We start from the raw sequence: 20129 nt of genomic DNA on the forward strand, positions 1-20129 counted from the left end.
CTCCATCTATTGATCCTTTATCATGTTTTGACTTAAATTTGTGGATTGCCTCACAGTAATATACCTTCCTGATTTAATTCTATTCCATTGTCACTTTTTGCTATTTAGTTGTTTTGAATAAGCTATATCCTTTTTAGCTCAAGTCTAGCCTTGAGTTACATTCCAGAAAGCCTCAATGATGACAATGAGGTTAAACTTATCTTCTTACATTAAGATTTCTAATTCCCCTATTAAGTACCTGTGCTCTGTGCATTTGTGTATAGACATCTGAGACTATGAGTTTAATTATAGCTCTTCTTAGCTATTATGTCATGTGAATTATTGGACCTTTCCACTGATTTTCTTCTCACATTGGATTTTTTGGTATCTGGTTTGGTGGGAATACGTGGGTAATTTTCTTTATCTAATAATCCTATTCAATAGGCAATCCAATTCTCTTACATTTTCAGTTTCAAGACCTCTTGATCCAGATTAGCAAGACTGTAGATGAATAGAGATTTCTTCTGGTCTTCATTAGATGCACATTAGCCATGAACCTGGCATAAATGGCACCATGTAACTGCTCTCCTCTCTAATTACTTCTACCAGTATAACCAAAGAAGAATACCATGGTACTATTGGCAGAAGTTGTGGCTTGTGACTTTCTTTAATCTACCTACCTATCTGCTGGACATTGTTGCATTTTTGTTCTTTGTTGCAAGGGACTATATTTTATAGTTCTTTTGTATCTTTGTTCTCTTCCACAGCAGTTTTGGATACCTGGAAGGCACTCAAAAAAAAGAAAAGAAAAGAAAAGAAAAAGTAAAAACAAAAACAAAACAGAACTTGGTGGTTGATTGATGTGCTCTGCTCTTGGGGATGGGCTGATTTAGAGATAGTAGTGTGGCTAAATTCCACTGTCAGGAGAGGGCAAGAACATTTGAGAGATTATCAGTAGAAGTTGCTTCTTTTAGGTCTTAGATTTGATGAGATCAATATAAGTTGTATTAGTGGTCATAATTATCTCAAATTAATGGTATTAAATACCTATGGAATCAGGACTCCTAATATTGAGGATACAATTAAGAGATGACTTCTTTGGCTGATAAATTTCCAAAGGTGGCCAGAAAAAGCACAGGATACCTTAGAAAAACATGTAAGTTTCATTAAATGTTATTCACAAGTACAGATTGCTTACTTGGTTAATTATTTGTCCTAAAGACTTTATTAATAGTTCAGTTTTGACATTACTATTGTAAAAGTATGTATATTTGTATATAGAGTATTTTGTAAGAGCAGAATATTTGAGGGTGGTAATGTATTTTATAAGTTCAGCACAATGTTTACCTCCATAATCACAAGTGCTTCATAAATCTTAAATGTCACTGTATTTAAAACACAATAGTCACCTGTCAGATTTAATAAAGAACAATGGCTCTTGGGTTTTCTTGGAAACAAAGGGAACATTTGTTTTCCTTTTTAAGAGAAATATAATGTAATATATTTTTTAAACAAAATTTTTTTTCAATAGATGAATATCCACCTTCTTTCTCTCCTATTTCCTAACCTCCCCCACTCTGCCCACTGAGAAAGAAAAAAAAACAAAATCCCTATTTAGTCAAACAAAATAAAATTTCCCCCCATCAGCCACGTCCAAAAACGTGTCTCAAATATGCACTGAATCCATTAGGAATCCATTGAATTTCTCTGGAGGTAAGTAGCATGTTTTATCATGAGTCCTCTGGAATTATCATTGGTCATTCACATTGATCAGAGTTCTAAAGTTTTTCTAAGATATTTACCTTTACCATAATGTTGTTATTGTGTAAATTGTTCTCCTGGTTCTGCTTACTTTCTAGGTTTCTCTGAAATTGTCCCCTTCATGATTTCTGATAGCACAATAGTATTTCATCATATTAACATGCCATCACTTGCCTAGCTCTTCTCCAGTTGATGGGCACCCTCTTGGTTTCCAGTGCTTTGCCACCACAAAAAGAGATGCTAAAGATATTTTTGTACATATGGGTCTTTTTCTTCTTTCTTTTATCTTTTTGAAATATAGATCTCATCCTGGGGAGTAATGGTTTTGCTAGATTGAAGGGTATATACACAATTTAATAACTTTTTGGATATAGTTTCCAAATTGTTTTCCAGAATCCCTGGACCAGTTTACAGTTCCACCAGAAGTGCATTAATAACCGTTTCCCCCCACAGCCTTTCTTACCTTGGTCATTTTTCCCTTTCTGTCAACTTTGTCAATCTGATGGATATGAGATAGAACCTGAGAGTTGTTTTAATTTTCATATATCTAATTATTAGTGACTTAGAGCATTTTTTTATATGGTTTTTGATAGCTTGGATTTCTTCCTCAGACAAAAGTGCCTGTTCATATCTTTTGACTATCAATCAGGAAATTGCTCTAATTATATTATTATACATTTTAATCAGTTTTCCATATATTTTAGAAATGAAACTTTTATCAGAGAAACAAGAACAATTTCCCCAAAATTTCCTTCTTCTCTTCCAATTTTAGTTGTATCATAGGTTTTGTTTGTGCAAAAACCTGTAAATTTTATGTGATCAAAGTTGTCCATTTTACCTCCTACTATACTGCCTTCTTCTTGTTTGATCATAAACTCTTCCCCTATCCATAGATATGACAGGTAATTTCTTCCTTGATCCTCTGATTTCATGATATCACCTTATGCCAGAGTACCCGTTTGGAGCTTCTCTTTGTATATTGTGCAAGATGTTCTTCCATATTTAGAAATATGTACTTTTAGAGATAAGTTAGGCTTTTGAAAATGTGTAAGTGGCCACGAATGGTGATACACACCTGAAATCTCTGCTACTGGGGAAGTTGAAGCTGGTGGATCTTTTGAGCTTGGGAGTTCTGAACTGTAGTAGGCTAAGCCAATTTGGTGTCTGCACTAAATCTGGTATTAATTTGTTTAGCCCCTGGGAATAGGGGAGGAAAGAAGTTGCCTAAGGAAGGACTAACTGGCCCAGGTGGAAAAATAAGCAGGCCAAAGCTTCCAAGCCAATCAGAGGAAGATTGCAAGTAGCCCTTGCATTCCCAGCCCAGGTGGGATAGGGAGATATAAACTTTATTTGTTTTTTATTAATTTATTTTGATTTATCAATAATCACTTCCATATGCTTTTGAGTTTAAAATTTTTCTCCCCCTTCCTCCCTTCTACCCTCCCCAAGATGGCGCACAATCTGATATAGGCTATACATTTACATTCATATTAAACATATTTTCACATTAGTGATGTTGTAAGTAGAAATTAAAACCAATAGGAGGAACCAGAGATCTAGACTTTAAAAAAAATTAAAATAAAATTATTTTTAAAAAAGAAAATCTATAAATGACATGCATATTTAAAGAGCCCTATTAATGCTCTACAAAAACTTTGGCCTCTTTTGAAATGATTTCCATTTGGACATTTCAGAGTATACATCAAAGACAGAGAAATCAAAGTTAACATCTTTGATATGGCTGGACATCCATTCTTCTATGAGGTAAGAAATAAATTTTTTTAATAAAGGTTTATATGCAGTATCCTGAATGTGGAATCTTCGTTTTTTTGTTTTTTAGTCAATAAGCATTTATTGATGCTTACTATGTGCTGGGCACTGTGTTCACTGCTTAGATACAAGGAAAGGCAAAAATATAGTCCCTGCCCTCAAGGAGTTCGTACTCTGGTAGGGGAGACAGGATGCAAATAACTGTACATATAACATACAGTGCAACTGGCAGATGTTCTCCAAGGGATGTTGTTGTTGTTCAGTTACTTCAGTCATGTATGACTCTTCCATTTGGGGTTTTCTTGGCAAAGATACTAGAGTGGTTTGCCATCTCCTACGCCAGTTTATTTTATAGATGAGGAAACTGAAGCGACTTGCCCAGGGTCACACAGCTGGTAAGTATCAGAGGCCAGATCTGAATTCAGAAAGAGGAGTCTTCCTGACTCTAGGTCCAGCACTCTATCCACTGTGCCACCTAGCTGCCCACTTTTCAAGGGAAGGCGTTAGTATTAAGGGGGTTGGGGAAGGGTGAAAGGTCTACTCCAGAATGTGGGATTATCTGAATCTTGAAGGAAGCCGAGGAGAGAACATTCCAGTTATGATGGATAGCCAGCAAAAATCAAGTTGTTTGGAAACTAGCAGTATGTATATTGTATAGGTAGAGTTAAGGTAGACCTAAATTATGTTTGTCATTTGTCCTCTGAACTGTAGCCTGATTACAAATACTTATTTGTACAAGTTTCTTATGTCATCCCTTGAAATAGGGTTAGTGATAGGTTCATTGGTTATGTTATAAATAGGCAAACCAGATATTTTTATTGCTTTTCACATATGTCCCTAACTCTTAAAATTAATATAAATGTTTCAAGATAATCAGATCCATGCTGGGTCTTAGGAACTCAGTAATATGAATCATAAATCTCAAACCTTCCTTCATAGTGGGGTGCTAAAATGACCTTTCCTGAGTTCTGCCCTAAGTCTTATGTGAGTTCTCTCTCAGTAAAAAATTAAAACAACACTCCTGGTTTCCTTTATCCAAATTTTCCAGGTTTATGAGCTCAAAATGACTCTTCCTTCTATCTCCCTTCCTTGGGGCATATTCATGGTTCATTGAAGAATGCTGTCTCTGGAGTAAGAGGACCTGGGATGTATCCAGAAATGTAGATATAAAAAAGATGTAAAAATGGAAGTAATAAATAAAACTTATAAAAATGAAAAATATCTTAGAGAAGGAAAGGAAAGGGACCTATGTTTCTTGAGATCAGGGTACCTCAGATGAAAGTCATCCAAAGAATAAGAAGATGCAAGGAGAGTGAATCTTATAAACCACATTATTATCTGGATTTAGTAAGGGAAGTATAAAAAATTTATAGCAGTAAAAGTAGAATACACTGTTTAAGGGCTGGGCTGGGCAAGGGAGGGGAGAGGAGGAGGTGGAGTTGAGTAGAAGGGGTACTATTTAAGTCAAATAAGCCACAGCTACTTAGGCTTGATTCAGTGAAGACAAAAGATTTGGTGATTTGGGCTGGGCTGGAATGGTATCTTTTAGGGATGTAGTACTCCTATCCTTTTATTATAATTATTGTGACTATCTTTCTTCCTATTCTACTTACTTAACTCTGCCTCAGTTAATAATAATAATCACTGACATTTGTATAGTGCTTGGAGGTTTGCACAGCTTTTACAATACATCTCCTTTGAATCTTACAACAACCCTTTATTATCTCCATTTTACAAATGAGGAAACTGAAACTTTTAACAGAGTTTAAGTGATGCCCAGGATCATATAGCTAGGATCACATAACCAATAAGCACCTGAGGTGGGATTTGAACCTGTATCTTTCTGACTTGCCTTTTTGCTTCTTAGTTTGTACAAGCCTTCTCTTGTTTCTATGTATTCCTAATATTCATTGGAGCAAAATAGTATACCATTCTGTTTATATAGCACACTTGTGAAACCATTCCCCCCGTGCTCATTTTATTTAGAATCTTTCTTTCTTAGTATTCAAGCTATATTCCCTCCATGACCTATAGACAAAGTAGGAATCCAAAGGGACAATAAAAATAAAGTCTTTTCTCAACAATTTCGGAACCCACTTTGTTTCCAATTTTGTGCTGCTATAAAATCTAGATTAGGAGCCATTTCCTAAGACACAGGCAGTCAGAGGATGTGAAAAAGTTTTAAAAAGAAATAATACAAGTTATCTCATAATTAATAGCTTTAATTTATGAAAGTTGTTCAAAATCACTAATAATCAGAAATATACAAATTAAAATATCCATGAGGTCTCAGCATATACCTGTAAAATTAACAAAGATAATAAAAAATGAGAAGGCTTATTGTGGGAGGGGCTGTGGGAAGAGAGGCATGCTAATCTACTGCTGGTGCAGTAGTGAATTAGTTTAACCATTCTGGAAAATAATTTGGAATCATGTAAGAAAAATTGCGCAATTGTTCACCTCCTTTTACTCAGTGATCCCACTATTGAAACCATAACCCAAGAATGCTTATTAAAAGCAAGAAAAGTACATTTGTACAGAAATATTAAGAGCAATATTTATTTTCGTTTTTAGTGATCTCATTAGCTTTTACATCACCTTCATTTCCAAGTCTATCCCTTCTTCCTCTCTTACTCAAGGATCCATGCTTTGTAATAAAAACAAAAACAAAAAAGAGGGAAAAAATAGTTCAGCAACACCGACTAACACAGCAGACATATCAGACAATATATACAGTATTCCATGCCCGTTGTCCTCTGTCTTTCCAAAGAAGGGAAGGAGGCACTCGGGAGAAGAAGCATTTTCTCAGCTCTTCTCTGTGATCAAGCTTAGTCATTAATAATTACAGTGTTCAGTGTCATTTTTTTGTTCTTTCTTTAGGTTGTCATTTTATGTTGTTTTTCTGGTTCTGCTTATTTCACTGAATCAATTTGTATAAGTCCATGCTGCTCTGAGTTCTTCATATTTGGCATTTCTTGTGGTGTAGTCACCTTACATTCACGTACTACAGCTTGTTTATCCATTCTCAATTCAATGAGCATCTACGTTATTTTCAGTTCTTTGCTACCACAAAATGTGCCAGCATTATTTTTTGTAACAGCAAAATCTGGAAACAAAATGTCTGTTCAGTGATTGGAGAACAGCTGAACAAAATATAATATGAGTGTCATAGGAGTGATGGATATGAAACATTCAGAGAAACATTAAAATACTTGTGTGAAGTCATACAGACTAAGGAAAGTAGAGCCAAAAGAAAACCCACTGTTACTGTAACAGTATAAAAAAAGGCAATAATACTTGGTCAGAGCTAACAGGTAATCTTGGTACCACACTGTCAAAGCTAATGTATATGATCTTCCTTTCTGAACAACTGGCAGTAGTCCAGGTATGTGGTAATATGGGGCTTGAAATAAGAGTAGTGACTGAGGGAGAGGAGAGAAGGGGAAAGATAAGAGAAAGATTGTGTTACGGTTTTCAGATCTTGACAAGTGATTGAATGCAAAGGGTGAAGGAAGAAGTTACAAACCTGACTGGCTAGGAGGGTAGAGGAACCCTCAACAGAAATGGCAGTTGGAAGAGGAATGGGTTTAGGAAGAAAGATGATAACTTCCTTTTGGGCCATGCTGAGTGGGAGGTGGCAGGGGAATATCCAAGTACAGATTTCTAAAAGGCAGTTGGTGATGCAGGACTGGATTTCGGGCAAGAATAGGGTTAAATGTGCAGACTTGGAAGTCTGCATGGTGATGATAATTGAATTCATGGGAGCACATGAGATCTCTTAAGGATCTAGGATAGAAGGAAAGAGATCATATGGGACATTCATGATTAGGGAATGGGATTTTGATTGAGATCAATTCAAGAGGACTGAGAAGGAGTGGTCAGGTAAGAGTAGACATTAGAGAGAATAGTGTTGCAAAATTACAAAATCAGTAGAAATTGCTTAAATCCATCAACACCCAGCAGTCTATTTCATTGAAGTGGCCTAGATTACTGTTTCTAGCTAACATTCTTGCCAAACACTTGGTTAAAAGCTAAAACCACTCTCCTTTTACCCAGTCCCAAGCTAGCCAGAATTTCTCCTTCCCCAACATACTTCAAGATTTACTATCTGGGCAGTTAGGTGGCACAGTGGATAGAGCACTGGCCCTGGAATCAGGAGGACCTGAGTTCAAATGTGGCCTCAGACACATAATACTTACTAGCTGTGTGTCTCTGGGCAAGTCACTTAATTCCAATTGCCTCACCAAAAAACCCCCCAACAAAACACGATTTACTATCTGCAGTAACCCTATAAGCCCTCTGCTTGCCCCAGTTCCTAATAGCTTAGGTCCCATTGAACGCTGATTATTCCTTAACAGTGTTGTTACTTCCTATACTAGATTCTTCACTCCTACTATCCAAACCACTTGCTAAGGGCTGACTTCTGATCACCTGCCTAATGTCTTAGAAAGCCGTCTTTAGAATGTCACCCTGAGAGATTTACCAAGGGAAAAACTTCCCCCAGAGAATTTAGGTACCGTATCTTATTGCTGACCATCTTTCAAATATGCATTCAGTTTAATTGATCAGCTTTAGTGATAGAGTTAGCACTGTCTGACAGATGCTTAAGATAATTACAACAGGTTAGATCAAATTAACCTGATAATTAGACCTGTCCCACAAGCTAAAGTTTCTTACTCCCCCTGATTTTAGAGACTTATAACCTGAAATTCTGGTCTCATTCTTCAACCTTGCTTTTATGAAGAAGATGCAGTAAGCATGTCAAACTTGGGGTTAAAAAAAATTTTTTTTTCCTGGAAGTGGCATGAGTGGTGCTTTTTGCACATAGGTAGTGACCCTTTCCTCTCTTCCTTACTCTGCAATTTACTGATAGAAATAGGGACTGAATTTGAGGTTTCAGTAGTGTGGGAAGGTGCTGGACAAGGAAATTCCTTCAGCATCTTCTTTGCAATTTAGAGTATTAGAGGGTTACCTAGAGCACCAACTTTGCAGCTTAGAGTCTTAGAGCATTGCTTAGAGCAGTGAGAGATTAAGCAGGGTTACACAGCTAGTAGGTTATCAGAGGTAGGATTTTGAACCTGAGTCTTCCTGGATTTGTGGTGGGCTCTCTATCCACTATTTCATGATGTTTCACTTAACTTACTAATAATGCTATTAATTTTCCTTTTAAAAATATTTTATTGCTGCTTTTTTTTTTACGTTAGTCACTTCCTGATAACCTTGCCATAAAACTGTCTGTTATGCAAAGAAAACCAGTTGATCATCTGAAACCAAAACTTGTATTTAATCTAAATTTTGGTGTTTTCATTTGCATCATTGTAGCCATTGTGTGTGTTGTCCTCTTGGCTCTACTTTCTTCCTTCTGCATCAGGACATATAAGTCTTCCCATGCTTTTCTGAACTTATTTTCAGCTATGCATTAGTGTAAAGAGTTAAACAGTGAGACTATTGGTTCTTCTAGTGCCATGTTTCATTTCTTATACATATTCATTTCAGTTATTAATGAGACATGGTTGAAGAATACTATAAACCTCTTAGATGGAAATAACTTGGCTATAGTTTGTTCGTATTTTTCATGGAGCTCTATCGAAGATGAACAATATTTGAAGCAATGTGCCAGAGAGACATCATAAAGAGCACTTGATGGGGTAAAAGATTTGTGTTGAAGTTTAGGCACTGAGCCTTTTTACCATGTGACCTGAACTAAGTGACTGAGTTTTAGCTTCTTTATCTAAGGAGGTAATACTTGAGGATTATTTTCTGAACTTGAGAGGTTTCTCGTGGGGAAAGTGCTATGTAAACTGTAATAAAACATGGGCAAATGTTTTATTAGTTATTAATTTTTATTATTAGTTCATTCAATTTTATATGAATTGTATTATTGAATACATTATTATTTCGAACCATTATTAGTTCAAAATTTGGATTTTGAATTTTCTTTCAAATCAATATTGATAATTTGTTTCTTCTGTCAAAATTGCTTGTTGTGTCCTTTGACCACACTACTTTCTGTCAATTTCCCACTTTTTTCTATTGTGTATCTCTTCCTGTTATTCTGGTTGCATTACTTTTATTTGTGCAAAACCTATGAAAAATTTTAGAACAGATTAGGAACCTAAATATATGTCTTTACCTTTTTATAGGTTCGAAATGAGTTTTACAAGGACACACAGGGTGTCATCCTAGTTTATGATGTTAGCCAAAAGGACTCTTTTGAGGCTCTTGATAGCTGGCTGGCAGAAATGAAGCAAGAGCTTGGACCTCATGGAAACATGGACAATATTATATTTACAGTCTGCGCCAATAAGGTAATTACATTGGAACTGAACATATCAAAGGATTAGATATAATATGTTAAGAATATGGGGGGCTGCTAGGTGGCGCAGTGGATAGAGCACCAGCCCTGAAGTCAGGAGGACCTGAGTTCAAAACCGGCCTCAGACTAAACACTTGACACTTACTAGCTGTGTGATCTTGGGCAAGTCACTTAACCCCAATTGCCTAAAAAAAAAAAAAAAAGAATATGGCTTTTAGCATTGATAATCAAGTGGAGATAAAACAATTTATATCAGTACTATATTTTACCACATATTTGGCAACATTTTAAGTGACTTACCAGTGTTCTGAAAAGGAGAGGGATGCTGGTAACAGTGATACTGACTCTTAAGCAAGAAAAGGAATGGGTCCTGAACATCAAGTTCCAATCATTGCACACACTGCCTAATAAACATTGGAGGTCAGACATTAACTCTTATAAGATGGTTCTTACAAGCCTCTGGGAATGGGGTACCATAATGAGGATTGATCATCCTCTAAGCTGTTGAAAGCAACAGAATCTCAGAGTTGAAGAGCCTCAGATACCATCAATAGATGGGCTGGAATATTTGAGTGTATCCTCTGAACTAAAGACTGCTGAAACAGCAGTTTAGGGGAAGTATGTGAACTCCCAGATCTTCAAGGGCTGTACCCTAGGGACAGCATGTTCTCTATACTTTACCAGAGCACCTGGAACCAAATTAAAATGTAATTGGGAAAAGATTAACAAAGTAAAGTACATAGAATATAATGTTAATTTGTGGTTTTCTAAATCAATATGCAGTTTCCATTTGACTTTGACATCACTGTTCTAAGGAATCAGAGACAATTTTATTTTATTTTATTTTTTTTTAAGGCAATTGGGGTTAAGTGACTTGCCCCGGGTCACACCCGTCAAGTGTTTGGTCTGAGGCCAGATTTGAACTCAGGTCCTCTTGACTTCAGGGCTGGTGATCTATCTATTGTGCCACCTAGCTGCCCCCAGAGACAATTTAAAAACAGATCTCAGGTTAGCTGCTGTTGGTAAGCTTTACTGTGAGTATCATGACCTGAGGCTTTTGGTTTTAGTAACAAAACACATTGAGGGGAAAGGCTGCCTTTGGAAACCATCTCAATGGATTACTGCATTTGCACTGGAGGGGTCCATTGCATAGCTGTTTGTGGCTGTTCCTACTGAGCCATATTGTTTCGGGGTTCTACTAGAGATGTGGAAGAAAAGAAAAATAGGGAAAGGAGACTTTTTCTAAAATTATGTATTTTTTGTTTTTCTGGGGCTTCACATGTCTAGTTTCTAGACAGAATGTTATATTGAATAGTGTTCTGATCTTGGAATCAGTGAAGCCTGTATTCAAATCCTGCCTTCTGTCACATATAGTTCTGTGACTGGAGGCATGTTAATACCTAACTAATTAATGTTAATTAATCTTTAATTCTCAGTTTTCTTACCTGTGAATGAGGATAAAAATACCTATAGTTCTACCTCAGAGGGTTGTTGTAAGGCTAAAATGAGATGTATTTGTAAAGGTCTTTGCAAATCTATATAAATATTCGTTATTATTACTTTTTTTTTTGCTGTTGTTTAACCATCAGTCTGCAAGTTGCCTACCAGTTTTAGTATTCCTGAACTTGGTGAATAAATCCATATCATCTTCTTTTAACACACTTTTAGTCCATCTATTACAAAATCTCTCTTTATCATTTAATTTGTCTATTTCTGGGACTTGTAGTCTTTGAGTTGAGATGCCCAAGACCTAATACATTCGTCTAGTAGCTCACTCTAGAACCTTTCCATGCCTATGCCTAACCTAATAAAAACCACGACCAGTACATACGTATAAATAGCTGCATGGGCAGCTGATAACTTTAAACAGGATTTATACACATTATGGTGGGAACAGGATCACTACCACACCCCCTTCCCTTGCTCTCATGTAAGGTTATTTTTTCTTAAAAGATATTGAAACTATCCTCAGGATTTGATTGGCTCATGGTTCAAGCTATTGACACCACTGCCTTGTCATCTGAGTGCCAAACAACCACAAAGAGCTTCACAGACAAGAACGTATAGCTCATAGGAGAGGAGTTTTGCTCAGCTGAAGCAAACTTGTGATTTCTTCCATGCAATATCCTTATTGAATATCTTTCCCTTGCTATTGCTAAGTAAACCTCATTTTGTTAATTGTTGAATAACCTATGACTATGTCATTTTGTTCTAATATCAACCTAAACTGCTAGAGTACTAGTAGAACATGCATAATCTGGAAGATCAGAAAATGTCATCCTTTAAAATAATAGTCTGCATAAAATGGATGAGAGATTTTTGATAAGATGGTAGAGTAGAAAGAAGCACCTAGTTCTGCCAAGATTTCTGTAATGAAATAGAAATGCCCTGTTGTAAGCCAAAAAAAAAAAAAAAAAAAAAAAGAACAAGATAAAAAATTCACATGTGGTTTTAGCCACTGCTGTTTAGCCACTGCTATTCTGGAGTCTAAGATTCTACATTGACTGTGATTCTTTTAGTTTCTGAACTACTTTCCACCTTAGCAGCCCAAGCAGGAGTATCCACCACCTCCATTTTCTTGCTAATTTGGATATATGGAAGAAATAAATGGGTTCCATTCTAATTTTAGGTCAAGGTCTTGCAGAACCACTTATTAAATACAAACAATTACAAGGAAAACTATATTCAACTTTTACTGTATAAAATAGGAAAGCAAATTTTCAATGTGTAATTGGGAGATTACTAAAAAGAGAAGATTTGACAGAGGATTCAGTTTTAGATAAATCCATTTTTTATTGGCCTCTATCATTGCCCCAAGTAATTTCTGGGGGGAAAGGACTGGATTGAGCTGGATTCTAATCTCCTTTCCTTCAGGCTTCAAGCAGCTCTGTATGATGGCATCCTGCATGAGTTCCCTCTATTCTTTAGTTTGCTGGATGAATGATTGTCCCAGGTAGATCCTGGTCCTCCTTATTCCATCTTCTACTCAATTGCCAAAGTGATTTACCTAAAGCTCAGTTCCAACCGTGTCACCCCCCTTCCTCTCTAAAGCTCCATTCTGACCATGTCACTTTCCTTCCTCCCCTGTCTCAATTTCAATAAGTTCCTTTCTATCTCCAATATCAAGTATAAAATACACTGTTTGGATTTTAAAGTCCCTAAAAATCTTACTCTTTTCCATCATTCTACTCTTCTTACATTTTACTCTATCCCCTGACTGTGTAGCTTTTTAGTGGCTCTTACCCAAGTCTGTTATGCTCTCCCTCATCACCTTTATCTCATGGGATTTCCTGGCCTCCTTCAAGGACTCAACTCAAATCCCACCTTCAGTAAGATAACTTTTGTGTCTCAGTCCTCCCACTGCTAGTACCTTCTTCCTATAAAGATGTAAAAGACATAGAAGTTCCAATTTAATGTTCCTCTTTGGATTGGATCAACCTAGCAGAAAAATAACCAAAAGGGAAAACATAGAGTTGAACAAATTTTGGGAAAATTTAGAGCTAAAAAATTTATGGCACCTTTTGAATAGGCTCACTAAAGAATGTACGTCTTACTTAGTATCATGTGGCACTTTTATAAAAGGAGACTGTGTATTTTGGCATGGAGAAATTAAAAATAAGTATTAAAAGACAGAAGTGCTAAACTTATCTTTTACAGATCATAAAACTATAACTGATAAGGCAAACACACACACACACACACACACACACACACACAAAGACAGATCTAAATGGAGACTTACTAATGAAATCCTAAATAATTAAAAAAGAAAAAGTAACATTATCAGTTATATGTTATGTAAAATTATGTAAAAGATAGTGATAAAGATGAGACATCATACTAAAATTTCTGGTGTTCAGCTAAAGCTGACCTTGGAAGAAAAATATGTTCCTAAAAATATACATTGGCAAAATGGAAAAACAGAGGATAAATGAACTAAACATACATTAAAAAAAAAAGCAGGTTAAAATAAGCACAAAAGAGGAAATCTTTAAAATGAGAGCAGAATTGGATAAATTTGAAACTGAAAAAATTACAGAACTGATAAAACTAAAATCTGATTAGTTGAAAAGACTAACAAAAACTGATAAAACTTCAGCTGATCTGATTTATAAGAGGGCAGAAAATCAAATCAACTAAATAGAAAATGAACAAGGTGAAATCACAGCCAAACCAAAAGAAATAAAAAGAATTATCAGAACCTACAATGCACAGTTACATAACAACACTAAAAACAGGAAAAAAAAAATAGAGAATTACTGTTGGAAAATATAAAACACTCAAACCAACAAAACACCAAATAGAAATCTTAACTAATCCAGTCTCAGAAAAGGAAAGAGAATGAGCTGCAAAAGAACTACATAAAGAAAAAAAAAATACTTCTGGTCTGGATAGATTTATGGGAGTGTTCTATAAGCCTTTTAAATGACAATACCATTAGAATACTGTTTTCTAAATTTCAGTAATAAAGCAAGCACTCTACTAAACTCTTTATGAAACAAATAAAGACCTAATACCAAAACCCAGGGAAAGAAGAAGCACAAGAGGGCCATAGACCAATAGCGTAATGAATTTTGATTAAAAAATTTTAAATATAATCCTGTCAGAATACAGCAGTTGTGCCAAGGAGTCCTTCACTCTGACCAAGTTGGATTTATACCACAATGCAAGGATGGTTCAGAATTATTGAAGCAACATAATTAAAAACAAAAACATGCAGTGCTACCAAAGTTAATTTCAGGGTTAAATGCTATACTGATCAGATTACCAAAAGGATACTTTACAGAGCTAGGATGCTAAAATAACATTCATTTGGAGAAACCATATTTTGTTAATTAAATGAAATAATAAAAAAGTTAGCAATGAAACGGTAAAAATTTCAGACCTCAAAACTGTTATAAAAGAGCAGTCATCAAAATGATTTGATATTGGGTGAAAGGTATAAAAAAATACACTTAGGAGAAATCATAAATATAAAACTCTGTAACATTATTCAATAAACTTGAAAACAAATTACTTAAGAACACCCCATTTGATAACTACTAGGAAAACTGGAAAGCAATCTGGCAAAAATTAGATTTAGACCAACATCTTATACCACATTCTACAATAAATGGAGACATAACTTAGATATTAAAGATTATACCATAAAAAAAAAATAGAAGAGAAGCAGATTATATTACCTTTTCCTGCTCTGAGTAGGAAACATTTTCTTAACCAAACAAAGGAAGCAATTACAAAAAATAAAACATATAATTTTGGTTACATAAAATTAATCTGCACAGACAAAATTAAATGCATTTGGGATAAGAAGGGAGGCAGTTGAATGGGAAAATCTTTGTTTTCAAATTTCTGAGATAAGGGTTTGTTCTCCTACATATAAACAACTGATAGAAAGAAAGACAACCAGAAGTCATTCTCTAATAGATAAATAATCAAAAGATATGAAGAAAGTTCCCAAAAGAAGAATTATAAATCGGCAACCATATGAAAGAATGATCTAAATCTCTAATAATAAAAGAAATGCAAATCAAAACAATTGTAAAGTTACACTTCAAACCCAGCAAATTGGCAAAGATGACAAAAGATAGAAGTAGTCAATTTTGGAGGGGTTGTGGGAAAATAGGTACAGTAGAAATGACAAAAAAAATTAAGTATGACACTAAAGAAAAGATGTGAGAAAATATCCCCCATTTCTTTGCAGAAATCTAAAATCCACAGGCATGAACCATTGCATATGTTTTTAGGATTTTTTTAATCTTTTGATCTGTTTTGTTGTGTTTTAGAAAACATTCCTTGTAATATGGTATGACTCACTGGGAGGAGGAAGAGAGGATCATGGGGAAATCTAAGTGATATAAAAACAAAAGACAAATAAAAATGTATCTTTTTTTCTGAATTAGTTTTGTTTTCAAATTCCTTATAGGTAACAAAATAGATAGGTTCATCTTATTTAATAACGGGCATAAGATAGGCTCTCATCAAGTGTGACTCTTGGCTTCTTTTCTCATCCTGGTCTGGGCGACTCTGTTTTTAAGGCAGGAGTGACCTGAGCCTTGCTGCATAATCAGGACCTGCCTCTCCATGTCTCTTTGCCAGCTTCTTGAGATGCCATCTTCTTTAGGAGGATTTTGCCACTGGGACCCTTGACAGGGCTTTTTTGCTAAGGAGATTCCTTAGTGGTGTCTTTCCTGAGCTGAAAGTTAACCTGCTTTGGTTCTGCAGGTCCAAATGTCATAGTCTTCTCTGATCTGTACCCAGGTGCTGTGGCAGTGACAACGTAAGTACCTGGTAGTAGCAGCCAGAAGCAATTGCCTTGCATATCTGAAGTGACATCATGAACAATTCCATTAATAGAAATCGCTGCTCCTGTAGTGCTATTGTTATTTTCACAGGAAACTAATCATTGCCTCCTAGCTGCCAAGCCACTCCCTTTGCAGCTCCTTCCTGGCACAGAAGCTTATTGCAGTTCAGTTCCAGAGTGATATCAAAGCACTTGGTCTTGCATTCCCTTGCTGACAGAATACCAGGAAGCTCCATTGGTGGTGCCATCAGGAAAGTAATCTCCACAGTTCCAGCCCAGGTGCATCCATCCATGTGCATAGGAATAGCCTTTGGCCAGCTTTCTGAAAAGCTTATCATCTGGGGTAGGAATATTGGCAGTATGATGGAAACCCCAAATCCGATGCTTATGGGACTTGTCATATGGGTAATTGGCTACAACTACACCTCCATGAAGATTGGCAGAAAGAACAAAGTTAATGGATTCAGTCCACTGTGTAACAGCCTCAGTCTTTGGTTCCACCTGATTTCTCCAGTTGTCTGGAAAGGAGTATGTGGCAGTTGGGCCCCCTGCTCTTCTCATTGTAGTACATGTAGGTATTAAGATCTGGAAAGTTTCAATGTAGGTCTATTCTATTAGCATTGTTCTGGCCAGTCAGATACTCCTTGGTGTCTGGGCCTTGGTCTGCAGCTACTTCATAACCATCTGGATTTATGGGAGGCAAGATGTGTGAATCCTTGTGTTGTAAATCAGCCAGACAGTGCATTCATTCCTGTACTTTTCTCACAGGAACTCACTCACAAAGTTCTCACAGCAGCGCTTTCCTCAGCACTTCACTCCTATGTATGTCTTTGATATACCTAAATTCTGGCTACAAGAGTTCATGCATTCCAGGGAAGTCACTGAATTCCAGGACATAAAGATGTCTTCACTTGATGCTGTGACCATTGCTGTAAACTTTAGTGATGTGGGGTCACTCATTATGTGCCTTGTATAAGACCTGAATTTATCATCATAATGATGATGTTGATGTCACAGAAGCCACCCCACCTAACAGCAGCAGGAACCAGAAAAGGGCTGAGAGTGCTTCTCACATCTGCCTGGGCCTTTTTCTTCAGAGAGACACCACCTTCTTTTCCAGCCCTGACTTCTCGTCAGAATCCAGGGACACCCAAGTTTTCTTCAGCTTCTCGTGGAGAAGGACCCAGCCCTACTGAAGAAAAAATGTATCTTTAAAATAAAAATAAAAACAAATTTTTAAAAAAACAGATGGGAAACAAGAACAGAGGGGGAAATGGAAAGAAAGGAGCTGAAAATCCTTTAGTCAATATTTCTGATCTATAAACCTTTGGGAGATACAAGAATTAATACTTTAAAAACTAAAATAGAACTTATTTGGTTAACTAAGTTTAATAGTTGAAAGAGATTTAGAAAATTAAGGTAGATTTCACTTTTTTCAGACAATAGTAGGAACAACAGTAATAATGAGTGGATTTTTATATAGCATAGCGTACATGAGAGAGCGAGGCAGCAATGATGTCATGTCACAAGGTCAGTAACAGTAGCTTTCTGTAAGCAGTCCAAGCTGCCACAGGGCTCCACTGTGTTATTATTCAATATTTTATCATTGTAGTCTCCCCAAATCCTCCACTACCTGCTGCTGCCATACCCCCATAGTGATAGTCTAGCACAGCTTATCTGCAAGCAACCTAACTTTCTTCTTTGCTGTAGTACTGATTTGACTTACTATTCTTAGCCTTTCCATTACAGTGGACAAAGGTGCAAATCCAGAATGTGATCAAAGGCAAGGTGGTGTTGCTTTTGAAGGACAGATGTGCAACCTTGTATTAAAACTATGTGGCATTGTCCCCAAGTTTGTAATATTTAAGTTGTATGGCATAGTGGATAGAGCACTGAACTTGGAGTCAAGAAGATCTGTGTTCAGATCTTGTCACTTATTACCTGTGTGATCACAAACAAATTATTTGCCATTCAGAGGCATGGTTTGGTTTCTTTATCTGCAAAATGGCGATAATAATGCCTAGAGTGCCTGTCTCACAGGGTTGTCGTGAAGTTTAAATGAGATAATGAATGTAAATGCACTGCAAACTTTGTTGTTGTTCAGTTGTTTCAGTCATATCCAACTCTTCATGACCCCCATTTGGGGTTTTCTTGGCAAAGACACTGGAGTGGTTTGCCATTTCCTTCTCCAGCTCATTTTACAGATGAGAAACTGAGGCAAACAGGGTGAAGTGACTTACCTAGGGTCACATAGCTAGGAAATGTCTTGGGCTGGATTTGGACTCAGGAAGATGAGACTTCCTAACTTCAGGCCTGGTGCCTACTATCTACTGAGCCACCTAGCTGTTCCCCTGCAAACTTTAAAGTGCTATAAAAATGCTATTATTATTATTGTTGTTGTTCTTGAAGATCAGGCTGGTCAAAGCATGAAGTTGATTATTGTGTGTACTCCATGAGTTATACCAGAAAGCGCAAAGGTATGTTAACTGCCTTTGGTGTGTTTGTTATGGCTCTACAATTGACCTAATAATCATCAAGATCCATTGATAGGTAGTGTCACATGTGTCCTATTTGTAGCACAATAGACTCTAGATTCCCAGGAGATGGAGATCATTCCATCTAAATGTTCAGTTAGAAAGTTAATTGTGTGTCAGCTGAAAGCTAGGCAAGAAGAACCAAATATTTGTAATCATTCTTAGTATCATTGATTCTGTTACCATAATTCAATAATTATAATTATTTTTTCTTCTTTTTCACATATATTATACAGTTGTTCTATAAATTAACTACTGATGTTCATTCTTGCACAGGGTGGGTAAACTAAAATATTCATGATTGAGTGATTTCTGAAGCAGCTGTTGGTCACTTCCAGTGCTCACTACTCAATGAACGTGTTTCTCATTCTTTTTCTTATTCTCTTTCCTCCTTTTTCTCATTATTACTTTTTTATTTTCCTTTTCTCCCCTCCTTTTTCCTTCTTCATTCCTCCTAAAAACACTTAGGGACATTACTTAGCTTTACTAATGCCTATTTTAGGTGAAATATTTGGTTAAGCCATTCTAATGGGAATACAAAAATTATTAAATGTAACTTCTCTCCTTGTTTAAGATTGACTGTACCAAGCATCGCTGTGTAGATGAAAGTGAAGGACGCCTTTGGGCTGAAAGCAGAGGGTTCCTTTATTTTGAGACTTCAGCACAAACAGGAGAAGGAATCAACGAGATGTTCCAGGTAATTTAGTCATATAGGGATTGTGCCAGAACTGACCATGTCATGTTTCAATTTAAATTCTAAAATACCAGCAAACCAAAAAATGTATTTACTAAGAGAATGAGTGAGTTATTGTTCCTAGAAAATAAACCCCTTTATGATAGTTAGGAAATTTCTCTGTATTTACCTGTCTTTCAGTCTATTTATTATAGACCATTAAATAAGAAGAATTTTCTGAAAGACTTCCTTTGACCCCCAAGCAGACATTAGCAGCTCACTGAGAGATTAAGAAGGGGTATCATCTGTGTACCTTAAAAACTGAGACCTTGTTGATAATAGCTATTGATAATCCTCTTTACCCCTGAGTTATAAAGATTGTAAGGGCAACTTCTAATACTGGCTCCTGGGAGATTGTCACTGAGTGTGTTGTTGAGAGCAGAATTTGAGTATATGGAGAAGTTGGAAAGTTAGTATTATTCTGGATTAGTGGGGTGAGTGAAAATATACCATACAATGAATAAGCTGGGGTGGATAGAGGTGGAGAAGGGTAGGTAGTGTTTGTGTGTGAATCCATAGGCATTTTAAGAGAGATAATGAGATGCAAGTCCCTGTAAGTTTTGTCTGAAGTGTGCTTCTTCAGAGGGTTGGGCTCCCCCCAACACCATAAGTGAACTTTGATTTGTAGGAGCAATGTAAGGAAAGCAGTGGATTAAATTGGGCACAAAAAGTAGGAACATCCAGCTTGAGTGTTTAGCTAGCAAAATTAAGTGTATTCTGGGGCTTACTCTC

The 20129-nt window shown here is 36.3% G+C and overlaps 1 protein-coding gene across 1 annotated transcript in view; it reads left to right on the forward strand.

Moving 5' to 3' along the window:
• Positions 1-20129, forward strand: part of DNAJC27 (DnaJ heat shock protein family (Hsp40) member C27) — a 52723-nt gene that overhangs the window by 15933 nt on the left and 16661 nt on the right. The window contains exons 3-5 of the mRNA XM_027850555.1: positions 3435-3504; positions 9654-9818; positions 19239-19361. Coding sequence (XP_027706356.1) covers positions 3435-3504; positions 9654-9818; positions 19239-19361 — 358 coding nt within the window. The remainder of the gene's footprint in view (positions 1-3434; positions 3505-9653; positions 9819-19238; positions 19362-20129) is intronic.

This window comes from Vombatus ursinus, unplaced genomic scaffold (genome assembly GCF_900497805.2).
Source record: "Vombatus ursinus unplaced genomic scaffold, bare-nosed wombat genome assembly UNPS02009062.1, whole genome shotgun sequence".
Classification (NCBI taxonomy): domain Eukaryota; kingdom Metazoa; phylum Chordata; class Mammalia; order Diprotodontia; family Vombatidae; genus Vombatus; species Vombatus ursinus.